Consider the following 16,079-nt stretch of genomic DNA (forward strand, 5'->3'; position numbering starts at 1 on the left):
CCTTCTTCACCACCACTTCACTAGTAAACACCATTTCCACAAGCTAGTGGGTTGGTTGTGGAATGGTTAAAATAATGACATGGCTTTTTTTTCTTCCCTTCCCATGCATGAGGATGCCTCTTAGCCTAAGGCTATGGGGAGTGGTCACACCCACCCCACCGGAAAAGTGCTGCCACATGTGCGCCACGTCAGCTTCACACCCAACCCACCACCAACCCACTAAACATTGGAAATGGTTACCACTCCACATTATTTATATTTATATTTTTTTAATTTTAAAACATTAGATTAAATAAAAAAAATATTATTATAAACTTAAGTAATCATTTTACTAATTAAAAAATCAAATAAACATATTATTAATTTTTAAAATTAAATAAACATAATTATATGTAGTTAAGGGTTTAACTTAATTCAAATAAAAGTGAAAGGTATAATATGATTAAATGACAGAATCTCAGGGACCAAATTTGTAACTTCCATTAAAACCCGTTTACAATTTGGTTGTCTTCTTCACCCAATTTGGAAAACGGGTATATCCCTTTTTTTTCTACTTCGATGATTAAAAGAAAAACTAACAAAATTAAGGGGCAAACGGTCAAAAAAGAAGCAAGCCAATAGGAAGCTCCGTCTTCTCGTGTCTCCGGAGCCACGTCACACAAAGCCTACTGGCTTTGGGGGCGACATTCACGCGTGGGAGAGGCTGCCACCTCAGCCTAAGACGCGTGAAAAATCTCCTATACCGGGTAGCCTAAGAGTACCCCATTAAGGCTTCTTGTGAGTGGTTCCTAGGAAAAAAATATTAAAAAAATATGAAAAATAGACAATCTTTGTTGGTAACCATGCCCGCTACTCACTCTAGGTTGTATAGAAAGATTTACACGTGTCCAACTTTGTTAAAGGAAATCTATTAGTTTTTAGAGAAAATGACAAAAATAGCCAATTATCATAATTACTTTGCGGAAAATAGTAAAAAAAAAAATCAAATTTGCAAAAATGGCCATGAAAATCGCAGATGGGAATGATCCATCTGCGATTTGCACATTCCATCTGTGAATGTACAAGTGGCTAAAGCACAAGTGTGCTTTAGCCACTTGTACATTCGCAGGTGGATTGATTTTAATTTTTTTTTTTGTATATATAGGGCATTTCAGGGATAAAATCGCAGATGGACTGTGTCCATCTGCGATTTTCTCTGTATTCCATCTGCGAATTTGCGTTTTTTTTTTTTAATTTGATTATGAAATCAATTGGTTTGACTACGAAATAATGTTACTATATATAAACTTTTGTAGAAAATTATCAGTTTAGTTGTTATTTGTTTAGGAAATTTCTCTAAAATCTCTCTAAAAAATGATTGAATATTTGGTTTGTCTTGTAACCGGTGGGAGATGACAAGTTATTGAAACAAATCTGGAATACGTATGTCCATAGGGATGTATTTCTGAATTTGCTTTGATATTTTCTAAGTATATTAGTTATAGTGATTTTGTGTCTTTGGCGAGAAGCAAAATTGTTTTGTTAGACAAATATAGAATTAGTCTTCGTTTCCATCATCCTGAATTAAATTATTATATAGCTATAGTTGAAGACATGGATGTTAGAATGTTGATAAATGTAATCAAATGTAGTGGAGGAAGGGCTGTGAAAGTGTTTGTGCTGGTTGATGAAGTAGATGAGGTTAATGAGGGTGGTCACAGTGGAAATCAGCTGGTTGGTAATTTATGCAGTTATAAAGGGAGCAACGATCTGATAGGTACTTTCAATACTCCTAGTGTACCTCAGTTTCACAGTGTTGCTGAAAATGTTAATGTTAGTTATTCACCTATTAACTATGTGGATCCTGAGAATTACAAGTATGTTGGTGATGATGATGTTGGTACATATCTTAATGATGTGGGTGGTCGTTGTGATGATGTTGCCGAACAAGAAGTTAAAGTTATGAATAGGAGTGTGGTAGATAAAAGTAAAAAGAAAAAAATTTCGGGTCAAAAAAATGAAAAAAAAGCATGTTTACGGGGATTATGTTGATGTTGCTGATGTACGTTTAGATATAACCGACCTACAAAGCAATTCAGATAGAGATGAGTTGGGTGATGAAGTTAAAGCTAAGTTTCCCGATAACCTTTTTACGGTATGCCCCCTGTACCAGCATGCCCAGTTGATATTAATGAAGATATCCCAACACAGATGGTAGACATGAACCTTCAAAAGATTGAATGTGAGAGTATATTTAAGAACAAATAACTTTTAAAGCGGTGTATTGATAAAAAAATATCTTCGAGAAGGTTTTCAGACGAGGACAAGTAGATCCACCAAATCAAGGTATGAAGTTGTGTGTGTTTCGAAAAATTGTTCTTGGTTACTACGAGCAAAAGCAATTAAAAATTCTGATGGACTTTTCCAAATGAATAAGTTTGTTGATGTACACTAGGGATGAGATTTAGAACCGGAAAACCGGACCGGAACCGGAACCGAACCGGAACCGGACCCGTTAGAACCGGAATGTATAGAACCGGGTCCGGTTCCGGGTTTAAAAATTCGCTTTATCCGGGTTCCGGGTAATCCGGGTTTGGGTCCATTGGGTCCGGGTAAACCGGGTCAAAAATCCGAAACCGGTTTTTGGAACCGGAACCACTTTTAGGGCCGGAACCACTTTTTGTGAAACGTTTACATGATGCATATCTTATTCGTTTCAACTCCAATTGACATACGGTTTTTTCCAACATGTAGTTTAGAGTTTGTACATGATTCTAGACTATAACTTTTTCATTTTTAGTTTTATATTCATTGACTTACAGTCCTCAAAAGTTGAGATACCAAAGCTGAAAGTTTTTAGTTTTTTAGTTTTTTTGTATTCGGTGAAAGTTTTAAAGCATGCATATCTAATTCGTTTGAAGTCAGATTGATATGTGGTTTTTTTCAACTTCTAGTTTATAGTTTGTACATGAGTTTAGACTATAATTTTGTCATTTTTGGTTTAACATTCAATGATTTACAGTCCTCCGAAGTCGGGATATCAAAACTGAAAATTTTCAACTTTTCAGCTATTTGTTTTTGTACTTTGTATTATGTGAAAATATTAACACAAGTATATCTCATTCGTTTAAATTCGGATTGACATGCGGGTTTTTCCAGAGTGTATTTTAGAGTTTGTACATGATTTTAGACTCTAATTTTGTTAATTGTGGTTTCGTATTCAATAAGTTACAGCCCCCCAAAGTGGGGATATAAATATGAAAATTTTCAAAGTTCAACCCACTAAGTTGTAAGTAATTACCAAAAAAATCCGGTTTTTTCGGGTTTTCCGGGTCTAAACCCACTTTATCCGGTTCCAACCTACCCACTTTGATGTTTCCGGGTTTTTCGGTTCTAGACCCACTTTACCCGGAACCATACCCGGAACTGAACCGGAACCGGTTCCTATATACCGGTCCGGTTTCCGGTTCTATAAAATCCCGTTAACCGGTTCCGGGTTTTCCGGGTCCGGGTCCATCGGGTCCGGGTTTAGACCCACTTTCATCCCTAATGTACACACATGTTCTTCAACAATTTTGCAACCTAATCATCGACAAGCAAACAAATATGTTTTGGGTGAATATGTTGCTGATGTTTTGGCTGAAGAATATAGTAGAGTTTATCGGGGAAAAGATATTATTAATGATATGAATGTTCAATTGAATATCAATATCCCATACCATCAGGCATGGCGTACGAAGGAATATGCATTGTTGTTGTTAAGGGGTACGAAAGAGGATTCTTTTACCAAACTTCCGGTGTATTGTCACAATTTGGTCAAACATAATCCGGGTACGGTGACACATATTTAAATAGATGGTGATGATCGCTTGAGTTTTTGTACGTCGCACTCGGTTGCTCGGTTAGTATTATAATATTTTATTAATTTTTTAATTTTTATTTTGGTGAATTTGAATAGATATACAATGTACTGTAGGTACGCGCTTTTGTCAAATTTTGTAAACCGATCCTAGTAGTAGATGGAGCCCACCTAAAGGGCGAGTTCAAAGGTACCATGTTACTTGTAGTTAATAAGGACGGACAAAACCAAATATTACCGGTTGCATATGGTATATGCAAAAATGAGTGTACCGATTCGTGGACATGGTTTTTTCAAAAACTACGTGATTGCATAGGAAATATGCAGGAGCTTACAATTATATCTGATAGGTCTCCATCTATAGCAACATCCGTTGCCAACATTTTTCCTCACGCTCATCATGGAATATGTGGTGTTCCATTTGTATTTCAACATGGTATCTAGATTCGGGAAGAGTAACACAGTTAAAGGAATTTTTTGGGAGGCTTGTAGGGCGTACACAGTTGATGCTTTTGACGCTGCCGTGGATGTTATGAAAAAGACAAAAGAACCAGTATGGGAGTACTTAAAAAGTATAAATCCAGAAACTTGGTCAATGGCACATTTAAAGGGAACCGATAAAATCTTATATCGTCCAACAATGCGGAGTCTATAAATGCATTATCTAGACACGCACGTAAGGTGCCAATACTTATGTTGATCGATTTTTTTTTTTCGTGCAACAATGCAACAATTGTGATTTCAAAGACGTAACTTTGCAAGTATTAAGTAAATTTTTAATATTAATGTTTTATTAATTTTGATGTTATTGATCTTAAATTCTTCATTTTTCCTGTTCTTTTAACGGAAGCAACAACAATACTTACCCCTTGGACCAATGAAATTGTAAAAGAAAACAAAAAAACTTTTACTAAGTGGGATGTTCGCATGGTCTCAAATACGAAATGCGAGGTCAAAAAGGGGGCACAAAATGTGATTGTTGATTTCCAACATATGACATGTACATGTAGGCATTGGCAACTTGATGGGATACCTTGTGGTCATGTCATAAGATGTTTAACAGTCAACCATTACCAAGACTGCTCGAGGTATGCATTAAATGCTTACTTTACCGAAACACTGAGGAAAACATATGAGGAATCAATAAACCCTCTGCCAAAGCCATCCGAATGGGAGATCCCCGATGATTTGATGATTGTTAAGCCACCTATAATGGATAAACGTCATCCAGGCAGGCCAAGAAACACAGACCGCATTCCATCCCAAGGCGAGGGTCCAATTAGAAAAGAGTGTTCTACATGTGGTCAACTAGGACACACGAGAAACAATTGTACTGGAAGGGAGTCTGGTAGCGGAGCATGTCACACAATTTCTACTGCAGAAATGACATTTAATATTGATGGTTCAGCGAGTTGCTCACAAACCTATGACGTTGATTTTGATATAAAACAACCTTGAAATGAAGAGTTGTTAACTTATTATGTATTGTAATTTTTTTTATTAAATCTTACAAGACATTGCTATGCTTTCATATTAGTTTAGTTTGTAGATTATAACAATTAATGAAGCTTTTATATTATAAAATTTAGTTTGCAGATTTTAACAATTACAACATGTTATTTAAAAAAAACAACAAACAATCCTTTTGCAACCTAATCTGTATCATGATAATATTACAACAATTTTCTAACTAATTTTTAAACTCAGGGAACTGCAATGAGTACTTGTTATATAGTCATCCCTAATTCTCATTTTGTTTTCCAAACGATCTTTTTGCACCATAATGTGTATCAACTGCTCGTCCTTCTCAACAAGCCATTTTTCAGTCGTTTTGATTGCCTTCTTACTCTTTTTTATCCAATCTTCATGCTCCTTGATTTTGTTTTTATTGAGGTCTATCCATTCTTGAGTTTGTTTGCATTCCGATGCAATATCATTACCACGTTGAGTGAGAAGTCGGGATGACAAAATTAGCATTTAAACTTCAAGTATACTAATAACAAATATTAAAACTATCAAATACAACAAAATTACCCTTTCACAAACATTATAATTTCTTTTTTTTACACTAATTAATACAATAAATAATAAAATAATAAAGACATATACTAAATAAAATTTAATTAAAACATTAAAAGAGTTAAAATCTAACAATATTTGCGGGATTGTTGAAATAATCCTTCATTTTCTTCAAAAAATCGTCAAAAGAAATCCCCGAGAGAGAGAGAGAGAGAGAGAGAGAGAGAGAGAGAGAGAGAGTTTTTCTGTGATGAAGAGTGAAAAATGAAGAAAAAAAACGTTATATAAGAAAATCGGGATAAAATCGCAGATGGAAGCCTAATTCGCAGATGGACTCTTCCATCTGCGAATGTACAAGCAGCTAAGCACAACTGTGTTTTAGCCGCTTGTACATTCGCAGATGGAAAGCCTAAATCGCAGTTGAGGCTATTCCATCTGCGAAATCAGTGGCCAAATTTGTAATTTCGATTTTTTTGGCTAAATTTGTAATGTAATTATTGTAATTGGCTAAATTTGTCATTTTCTCTAGTTTTTATGTCAAAAACTAACTTTTGTTAATAACTAGATTTTATCTTTAATAAAATATAAAATATAATAGATCAAAATATTTAATTTATTTTTCTCTACAAAATAAAACCAATATTGATATAGTTTTATACATATAAAATTTTAATATAAAATAGATTGGGTTGGAATTGAATTGCTAGGATAAATAATTAGATTGGATTAGGTTGTATATGTGCAAGAGAGAAAAATTAGCTATTTATAAAAAAAATTAAATTGGATTGGACTGCTAATGGAGATAGCCTAAAGAGGACGGGCCATATATTTTAATCCAATTTTTTTTACCGACCAAAACAAGAAACATTGCAAAATTGAAATATAATAGAATATTTTGTAGGATCAATTTTTAGACGGATAAAAATATTAGATATGTTTTAGATACTTTTTAATAATATAAAACTTAGTTACAATTCAATATATTTTTTATTAAAAGTCTGTTTGAAATTCTTTTTTCACAAACAAATATTTCAAAGTTTTATGACATTGACTCAAAATTCAATATTGACAATATTTCACTTTTTGAGATTACATCTTCAAAGTTTAATTTCAATATCTTTGAAACAACTTATATAGATCAACATAAATTAACATATATAATTCAAAAATTATAGATAGTAGGCATTTTCAGATTATCAACCTCATGAAATAATTCCAGTTTGAAAATTAATTCTCTTGTTAAAAAATAATTATAAATATTGAAGCTCACGTATGAGCGAAAACAATTACCTCTCAATCTCTCATTGTCTCATATGGGCGTAAAGCCCAAAACCAAAGTCCAAACTCACGTTTAACAAACTATCCAGTATTTGAAGCCCAAAGAATCACAGCAACCGACTTCATTACATCTTCTGAGTTCTGATCTTCATCTTATTCACATTACCACTCCGATTCTCTTACCTTAATTTTCCTGCAGCAACAAACGCAAATCGATTCTAGCAGCTTCTCAGAAATGACTCAAAAACCCAGATGGGGCGAATTGGAGGAAGAAGATGATGGCGGCGACTATGACTATTTGTTGCCACCGAAACAGGTTATTGGACCTGACGAACACGGCTTGAAGAAGATAATCGAGTACAAATTCAACGATGAAGGAAATCGGGTTAAGATTACCACCACCACGCGCGTCCGTAAACTCGCCAATGCTCGGCTCAGCAAGCGCGCCGTGGAGAGGCGCTCTTGGCCTAAGTTCGGCGACGCCGTTCAAGAGGACGTCGGCGCCAGACTCACCATGGTTTCAACAGAGGAAATCATCTTTGAACGCCCTAGGGCTCCAGGTACGTCATCCCTAGATCTGAAATTTCATATAATTGTAACGTACCTTTATAATTATCCGTCATAAAGTTATGCTAATACATGTGTAGTTAGAACAACGTTATTTTCATCTATCCCTACTTCTCTTCATCAGGTCTATCACCTAGATCAACTGTTTCAGTTCACTTAGATCTTCACTGCTGCCTATTAGATATACTGATTGTGATCTGTGTTGTTAATGCCAACTTCAACCTTTTAGGTACAAAAGCTGAAGACGCAAATGCATCTGGAGACCCATTAGCTCAAATGTCTAAAGGAGGAGCTGTATTGATGGTATGCAGGACATGTGGGAAGAAAGGTGACCACTGGACCTCAAAGTGCCCTTACAAGGACTTGGCTCAGCCCACTGAGACCTTCTCTGAGAACCCAAACCCTTCAGATTCATCAGCCACGGGTGCAACCAAGGGTGCATATGTCCCACCCACGATGCGTGCGGGTGCGGTTCGAACCACTGCTGGTGCAGACATGAGGCGGAGGAATGATGAGAACTCGGTTCGGGTGAATAACCTTTCAGAGGACACCCGTGAGCCTGATTTGCTGGAGCTGTTCAGACCTTTTGGGAACGTGTCTAGGGTTTATGTGGCTATGGATCAGAAGACTGGAATGAGCAGAGGGTTTGGGTTTGTTAATTTTGTAAGGAGGGAAGAGGGTGAAAGAGCTATTGCTAAGCTTAATGGGTATGGTTATGATAACCTTATTTTGAGTGTTGAGTGGGCTGCTCCCAGGGCAAATTAGTCTTTTTTGTTTTTTTTTTTTTTTGTCTTGCTGAAGTTACATTTGTGTTCTTTTTTAAACAAAATTCAGAATTGGGATTTGTTTTTGAAAGTTTGATATGTAAATAGAAAAGTTGGACTGGTAAAATCTCTTGCAGGTTTTGCTCAGGTTTTTTTTGTAGGATCTAAATATCTTATGGCATGTTTTTGATGTGCTTCAAAACTTCTAATAAGATAGTAGTAGACTTTTTATTTATTTATTGAAGTAGTAAAACATTCAACACATTTTTTCACCAATTTGTCTACATGATAACTACAAGGCTTTAATTTAGAGATAACTGTAAATTTGGTCTTTGTATTTGTCGAATAGTTTCTAAACTATCAATTTTACATTCAAGGTCTGTTGGCATGTTTGATTGTGGTTTTAGTTCCATCTACTTTGTGTTTTAAGTTTTATTGAAAGATGGTTTTATTTACTTGTCTATTAATAAGTGGGACCCACCCTACATGTTCCTGCTTGACTCCTACCAGTTTATTATATTGCAACTCCCTGCGTTTCTTAACTACCTTTCATGACTTCCGCTACGTTTAGGGATGTTAACGGGACGAAATGAGAGATTTATATATAATGAAATTACATAGTTTTAACTTGTTCTTGACGCAAAGGATTGACGATGGTTAGTTAATTTGATTATCTTATTAGGTTTTAACTGGAAAATTCATAAGACTTGTGTTCACTGTTATGGGAGATTCTTAATTGCATTTATTATATAAAAAGGGTTTCATATTAGAACACATACTCAACTATCATCATTGAGTAATTACAATTTGGATAGTTCCAGGTTTGACTTTTCAAAATAACAAGTGAAATCTATTAGACCCAATGGAGCGCCGGGGAAGGGAAGCGGGACCCTTTCCCGCTCACCGGAACACCGCACCGGTAGTGCGGGAATGCCGGTGCGGGGAGGAGGTGGGGGGAGGGCTTCCTGCAGTCTCTTGCTTTTATTGGTCGATTCTTTTTTCCCGTTGAAAAACGGTGATAAATAAAAAACTTATTTTTTTTTTCCAATCCACCCGTTGAAAAACGGTAAAAAAAGATTTTTTTTTATTTAATGGCTACATTTCCAAAAATTAAGTTTTTAACTTTTTTACCCTTACAACATCTATAATATACACATATTTTAACCTTCAAACTCACCTCCTATCAATTTCTCTCTACTTTATTCAAAAGTGAATCCCGACAACCAAACCGCAAACACCGATAGAAGAAAAAAAAACCAATGTTTCGAGTTCAAGCACCCCAAATCGAAACATTTTCGCTATCGATTCATCTCAAGGGGTTTATCGTCCATAACTCGATGCTACCATTCAATTTCCACTACAATTCAAATACAAAAATATTAGACAATTTTACCTGGTGCAAGTTTCAAATGTTACTCCAAATATGTTATCAAACTTTATTGTTTTTCCCGATCAACTTTTGCCAAATCAACCCCAAACTCAAATCCCACTCTTTCAATCTCAACCACACTACCAAATTTTCGATGAGTCGGATGAAGAGATTATACGGGAAACTCAACCCCCCCCCCCCCAAACACCGGAAAGGAAAACAACAAGTGAAGGAAGGTGTCGCACAACCGGGAAGACAGAAGTCGCAAGCATGGACTTCGCAAGAAGAGATAATTGTGGTAAAAGCTTGGTTTAACATTTCAGAGGATTCGGCGACGAGAAATGCACAACCGGGGGATCATTTTTGGTTTCGCATTCTTGAGAGATTTCGCAAGGAGATGGGAAAAGAGTGACGAGTACCGTACCAATCATCAATTGAATTCAAAGGTTCGAGAAATAGCGAATGTCGTTTCAAAAATAAACGGTTTGTACAACAACCTAAAAACCCAACGGAAAAGCAGCCAATGAGATGAAGAAATATTTCAGGAAGCTTTGTATTTTTATCTAGAGGGAGTGGGAAAGCCATTAAAGTAGCACAATTGTTGGAGAATATTGATTAAAAATCCTGGGTGGAAAAAATACGAGCAGAACTTTATACTTGCAATACAACAATCAAAGCGAACGAAAACAAGCTCTAGTGGTTACACAACTTCCTCCGATACACGAGTTAGTCTAGACTTAAATGAGGAGGACGAACTCAAGCTAGAAGAAATTGTCCGACCGATGGGTAGGGACAAGGCAAAAAGGAAGAGAAAGGGGACTTCTTTGGGTGCATCGAATTTCAGCATGGTTGCGGACGAAATGTGGAAAATAACAGAGACATTTGATCGATATAATCTTAATTTCGCTGAACGTTTGACGTCCGACAAAGAAAAAGAATAAACAAAAAAGAAGGAGCACGCAGAGAGATGAGAAATGGAAGATATGAGGTTCTTGTTGGAAAACACTGACCATCTTTCGGGACCGGCTTTGGAGATCGTTTTAAAGAAAAAGGAACGGGTTATGCAAAAATATTTTCCGTAGATTGTTTTTTTTCTAGTTATTTAAATCTTAGGTTTTTTATGTAATTTTTATTTTAATTAATGTAGTGGTTTTTATTTTTAATGAATTTTATGTTTATTACTCTTTTAAAAAAAATTATAAATCATAAAAATCAATTATTTTTATTTTTATTTTAAAAAAAAGTGAATGAAACTTCCCACACACACCCTGACCTTTGGTGAGAGAAAGAAAAGTGGGGGAAATGATCACGTGACAGACAAAAAGTAAAAGAAACTTCCCGCACACACCCTCCGACCTTATGAATTTGAGATGAAAAAATATATTCTTGGAGGAAAACGTGTATATATGTTATGTATTTTGAGTTTTCCATTAATCAGGTAAACAATCCAAACCAATCCTTGAAAAAAAAACTTTTATAAAGCTCTGGTAATGAGAGCGGTATAAAGGCTCAAGAAAATAAAATAGTTAATTTAGATATCGGTTCTATAATGAACATACAAAATGATGAATTTGAGTGGTGATTCAAAGGTTGAGGAGCACAAAGTAAACCCTGCTTCTCAAGGCATCTAAATTTAGATTTGTTAAACAATCATTTATATTTTCTCATTGTTTTCATCATGTATTGGCTTCTTGCAATACAATTATGCCGGTTGTTGTTGACTTATCAGATCCTACTGACAAATTGATAGATCATCGAAGTTGTTAATTTTCATTCTAGGGGTGTTTGTTTTTCATGATTTATCACCTAAAGGAATGGAAAATTGTAATACAACTCTCATCTAATTTTTAATGAAATCAACCTTTTTGATGATTTTAATTTAAATTACAATTTTATGCTTTAATAGTTATTGAGTTCAAAATGGTATGCATTTGTTAGGTTTGGTGATGAAAAAGAGATAACAAGGGATATGAATAAAATCAATGGCATGTAGGTTTAACTAGGAACATACGAAGGAACATACAAATTGGTGTTGCAACCCTCAAAATGGCACAATATAGGCACCTTGGACTACAAACAAGGTGAGACTTTATGGTAACATGATTCCCCCTTATGATATGGTGAGCTTTAAACTCTACTTGTTTTTTTAACAGCAACACAAACTATATATTAATTCTACTATTTATTAACCAATCTTTATAGTTAGAAAATTGAGAAAATCTGTAAGCATATTTTATTCATCTAATGAACTAATCAATGTAGGTGTAATTCTAAGAGTATTGGTAAAGGTAAATTTAATTAGCCTTTATAGTTATTAAATGATACTTATAAATACATGTTGGGGAATAGGAAAGAAGTTCTAACTGTATGCAAGATATAGCAACATATTTTCATCTATTTGTGTAATAGCATGTTACTCTTATTTCTTTCTATTAAGGCATTGTACTATGAAACTCCTAGGATGTTGTTAAAGACTTGAACTATGCTTTTACTATATTCTTGGGTTATCTTCTTACAACGTTGCATTTTTATTTTCGTTTAACAGGATGTCAAGATATTTTCCTATGAAAAGCTCATCCAGTAATAATCTTCTACAACAATTTTTAAAAAATACTCATATCATCCTTGATTAGGTCTTGCTTAGCATAAGCCTCAAAACTTACCTAGTATATATATATATATATATTACATAATGGTTACTCTGAGTTTAATATTTTTTTCAAATAAAAATAGTTAAATACAAGATAATTATATCAGGGCCCCAACAGGGTATGATCAATACTCCTTGCCCTCGTCCCGCCTCAAACCCTAAAACATTGTACGGAAACGCAGTCCCATGGGGCATTTTGACACCTCCAACCACTTTATCACTAGGTAGGTTTCATCCAATTTCATCATGTTCGTCAATATTGTTAGGCTTCAACACCACCCAGTCGTTGCCTATGCTAGGAATTGCCTCGATAATCTGGTTTGCGTTTAAAATATGAGGGTTTCCATGGTGAAGGTGTAACCCCCTCCCCTCTCTCTCTCTCTCAACGAAAACCTCATTTTCTCTCACAAAATGTAATGTCTGTGTTTCTGGGCTAAGCATTAAAGACGATGTAATAGTCTAGGTCAACTATTGTAACGTGTTTTGAAGTAATAAGAATGAATTATGTGAATTTATGTGCCTTATAGTTAATTATGATGATATATAATAAATTAAGGATAAAAATAAGCGTCGGAAGTAACATGTTAGATAAAGCCGATATCTATGAAGAAAGTTGTAGTGGTCGAAACAAGGATTCTTGAGATATAAAGAATACCGAAATCTGAGTTATAACGAAGAAGTTATGACCTGTCGAAGTTTCGCGATAGAACCGTCATGTCGCTGTGTGATGTAAAAAGTGAGTTTACGATAAAGTGCTTTTTAGCCTTAACAATCTAAATGAAAGTTGTAGTACACGTTAAACCGAGAGCGTGCATAAAAAGAATGTCCAAATCTGACTTCGTATGAGGAAGTTATGAATTTTTTAAGATTTGGTATAACAATATGCAGCCCGGAATTCGAATTATAGATCGAGAGATTTTTAGCCGACACAACGTAAACAATAATCGAAGATCTCGTCGATAGTAGTTTAATGGTAAAAAGACAGACGAAAACGGACGTCGGATGAAGAAGTTATGAATTTTTAACGGACTTTTCATGTTCCGACCTGTTAAAATATAAATTTAAAAATAAAGTCAAAATTATCCGATGAAGTTTAAATGAAAGTTATAGAGTATAATTTCACCTATGCGTGGATTTAAAGAACATAAAAAAACGGAGTCCGTATGTGAAATATATGAATTTTTGAAGTTTCAGGCACAAACTTCGAGACTGGAAGTATGTCCAGTGTACGAAGTATGTACGCCCAGCGTACTTATGTGTACACGGTCCGTAATTGACAACGTCGCCTACTCCTCCGCATGGTGTACACGTGTTCGTAGCCTTGACGCGTCCGAGATGATCCCTTCATACGCCCAACGTAATGGCTGGTGAAGTAGTACCCCTCGTGTACCAGGATATTATGCGTAACGTAATTCGAGGCATTAGCCACTATAAATAGAACCAGAAAAGGTTAAGGTTCTGCGATCCAACTCATCGAGTCCAAGAACAGACTCGCCGAGTCCATGGCAATCTTCAACAGACTCGCCGAGTTGTTCTTCCAACTCGTCGAGTTCCTGCCTATCTTCATCCAACTCGCCGAGTCCACCCATGTGACTCGCCGAGTAGCTTCAGTTCTTAATCTATACAGTGACTTTTCGAGCCATGCAGGGGCTCCATCTTGTAGATCCACTCTTCGAAAGTCTATTCCTCACGTAAAGTTGCAAACTTTACGTGAAACCAAGGAGCTATAGGCTTAAAACACTCTAGGGCGAGGGTTTGGGGCAAACATGCTTTACCAACACACCAAAAACTGATACTTTATGGGTCTCTGGGCCAAGACACACCTAGATCTGAAGTAGCAACCTCAGATCTGGACTTCTAACTCGAAAAGGCTCCTTATCATACCAAGATGGCCCCACAACATCATCCATGAGAAGATCTAGAAGCAACAAAGGAAAGGTGACAAAGTGTTACCTTCAAACTGATGCTCACAACGAAAGGATTGGATCCTCCAGCTCCTTAGTGGTCAAATCCTCCAAATCTTCCTCTTGCAAAAGCCCCAAACTCACTTTCTTCCTTCTCTCACTCAACTTAGGGTTTGGAATCGTGTATAGCAGCTTTTGGCCAACAAGGAGGACTAAGGAGAGGACATAAGGTCCTTTAAATAGGGTGCAAACCCTCAGATTATGGCTTTCCTCGATCAGACCAGACTTGCCGAGTCCACTTGCTGACTCGCCGAGTCGGTCACTTATTCCATAACCCGGATCCCGCTCCGACTCGTCGAGTTCACCTATGGACTCGACGAGTTGACCCCTTGACTTAGGGTTTTCCTTTCCTTTCTTAGTCTTTATGATTCTGGGTGTTACACCATCATTAGTCCCTCCTCCTAAAATCTTTTTCAATTTGAATCTAGAATTTACCCCTTTAGCCCCTGTCTCCAAAATTCCTCTCATAATAGGTCCCGAAATTACCAATCAGCCCCTTAAGCCTTCAAATCTTTTCAATTTAAGTCCATTAATTACCAAACGCACCCTGACTTCTGAAATCCTTTTCAAATTAAATCCAAAACTTACACTTTTAACCCCCAAGTTCTAAAATTGTAACAATTTACCCTCGAGACCAACACTTTGCTATATTATTAATGATTTTAGGGCTAATATTATTCGTGAATTATCTATTTATTTATTTAATAAACGGGATGTTACAGTGGTGGTTTTTCGGACAAATCAAGAATAGGAACTGGAGGGGGTGTTTGGCAAAAAACTGTAGGATCCATTAATCATCTCCATGAGAATGGTTGTATTCCTTCTAATTCCATGTATAGAGTACTGAAGGATGGGACTCAAACAAGGTTTTAAAAGGATGTTTGGTGCTTGGATATTCCTCTTAGGGAGTGGTTCGGGAGGCTCTTTGTTTTGGCCTTTAATCAAGATGCTCAGGTAAGTGAATATTGGGATTCGGGGGGATGAAATTTTCATTGGCGTCGGGGGATTAGAGGAGGGGATGAATCAACCCAATTTGATGATCTTGTGGAGATATTAAATCCTATTCGCATAGGGGAGATGTTGGATAAATGGTCTTGGGAGCTTGAACCGTCTGGTATTTTTACTATTAAATCAACACGGAATTGGGTTGATGATATGACGCTTCCTATGGGTAGTATGCTTACTAGGTGGAACCGTTTTGTCCCTATTAAAATTAACATTTTTATGGCGTGTGCTTTTGGATCACATTCCGGTAAGAGCTAAACTGGTGGAAAGGGGGTGGTGATAGATTCCTTATTGTGTCCCGTGTGTCATAATTCTCAAGAAAGTGTGAACCATTTGTTGTTGCAGTGTTCGGTTGTTGATCAAGTTTGGAGTCAGGTTGGGCATTGGCTTCATTTGGTCCGTCCTGTGTTTTCATCTATCCATGATATGGTGGATTGGGTGGATTCTAGACCGACGGTTCATATGGAACACCCGATTGTTGAGTCAGTGTTCATGGTGGTCATATGGGTGCTTTGGACGTTTCGTAATTCTTTACTTTTTAGTAGCAATAAACCTAGAAAAGATAGACTGTTTGATTCTGTTGTGGATCTTTCTTTTCGTTGGTTTTCGTTTCGGAATTCTAAGG

The 16,079-nt window shown here is 36.2% G+C and overlaps 1 protein-coding gene across 1 annotated transcript; it reads left to right on the forward strand.

Annotated features, from left to right (window-relative positions):
• Nucleotides 1-7,134: 7,134 nt before the first annotated feature.
• On the forward strand, nt 7,135-8,701 carry LOC111880338 (uncharacterized). Its single transcript, XM_023876763.3, has 2 exons — nt 7,135-7,695; nt 7,932-8,701. The coding sequence occupies exons 1-2, from the start codon at nt 7,371-7,373 to the stop codon at nt 8,465-8,467; spliced, it is 861 nt and encodes a 286-aa protein (XP_023732531.1). The 5' UTR covers nt 7,135-7,370; the 3' UTR covers nt 8,468-8,701.
• The last annotated feature ends 7,378 nt before the right edge of the window (nt 8,702-16,079 follow it).

Source organism: Lactuca sativa, chromosome 8, assembly GCF_002870075.4.
Source record: "Lactuca sativa cultivar Salinas chromosome 8, Lsat_Salinas_v11, whole genome shotgun sequence".
NCBI classification, from domain to species: Eukaryota; Viridiplantae; Streptophyta; class Magnoliopsida; order Asterales; family Asteraceae; genus Lactuca; species Lactuca sativa.

Coding starts and splice junctions, on each gene's coding strand:
- LOC111880338 (XM_023876763.3), top strand. CDS start 7,371: ATGACTCAAAAACCCAGATGGGGCGAATTGGAGGAAGAAGATGATGGC. Junction 7,696..7,931: donor TGAACGCCCTAGGGCTCCAG/GTACGTCATCCC, acceptor TCAACCTTTTAG/GTACAAAAGCTGAAGACGCA.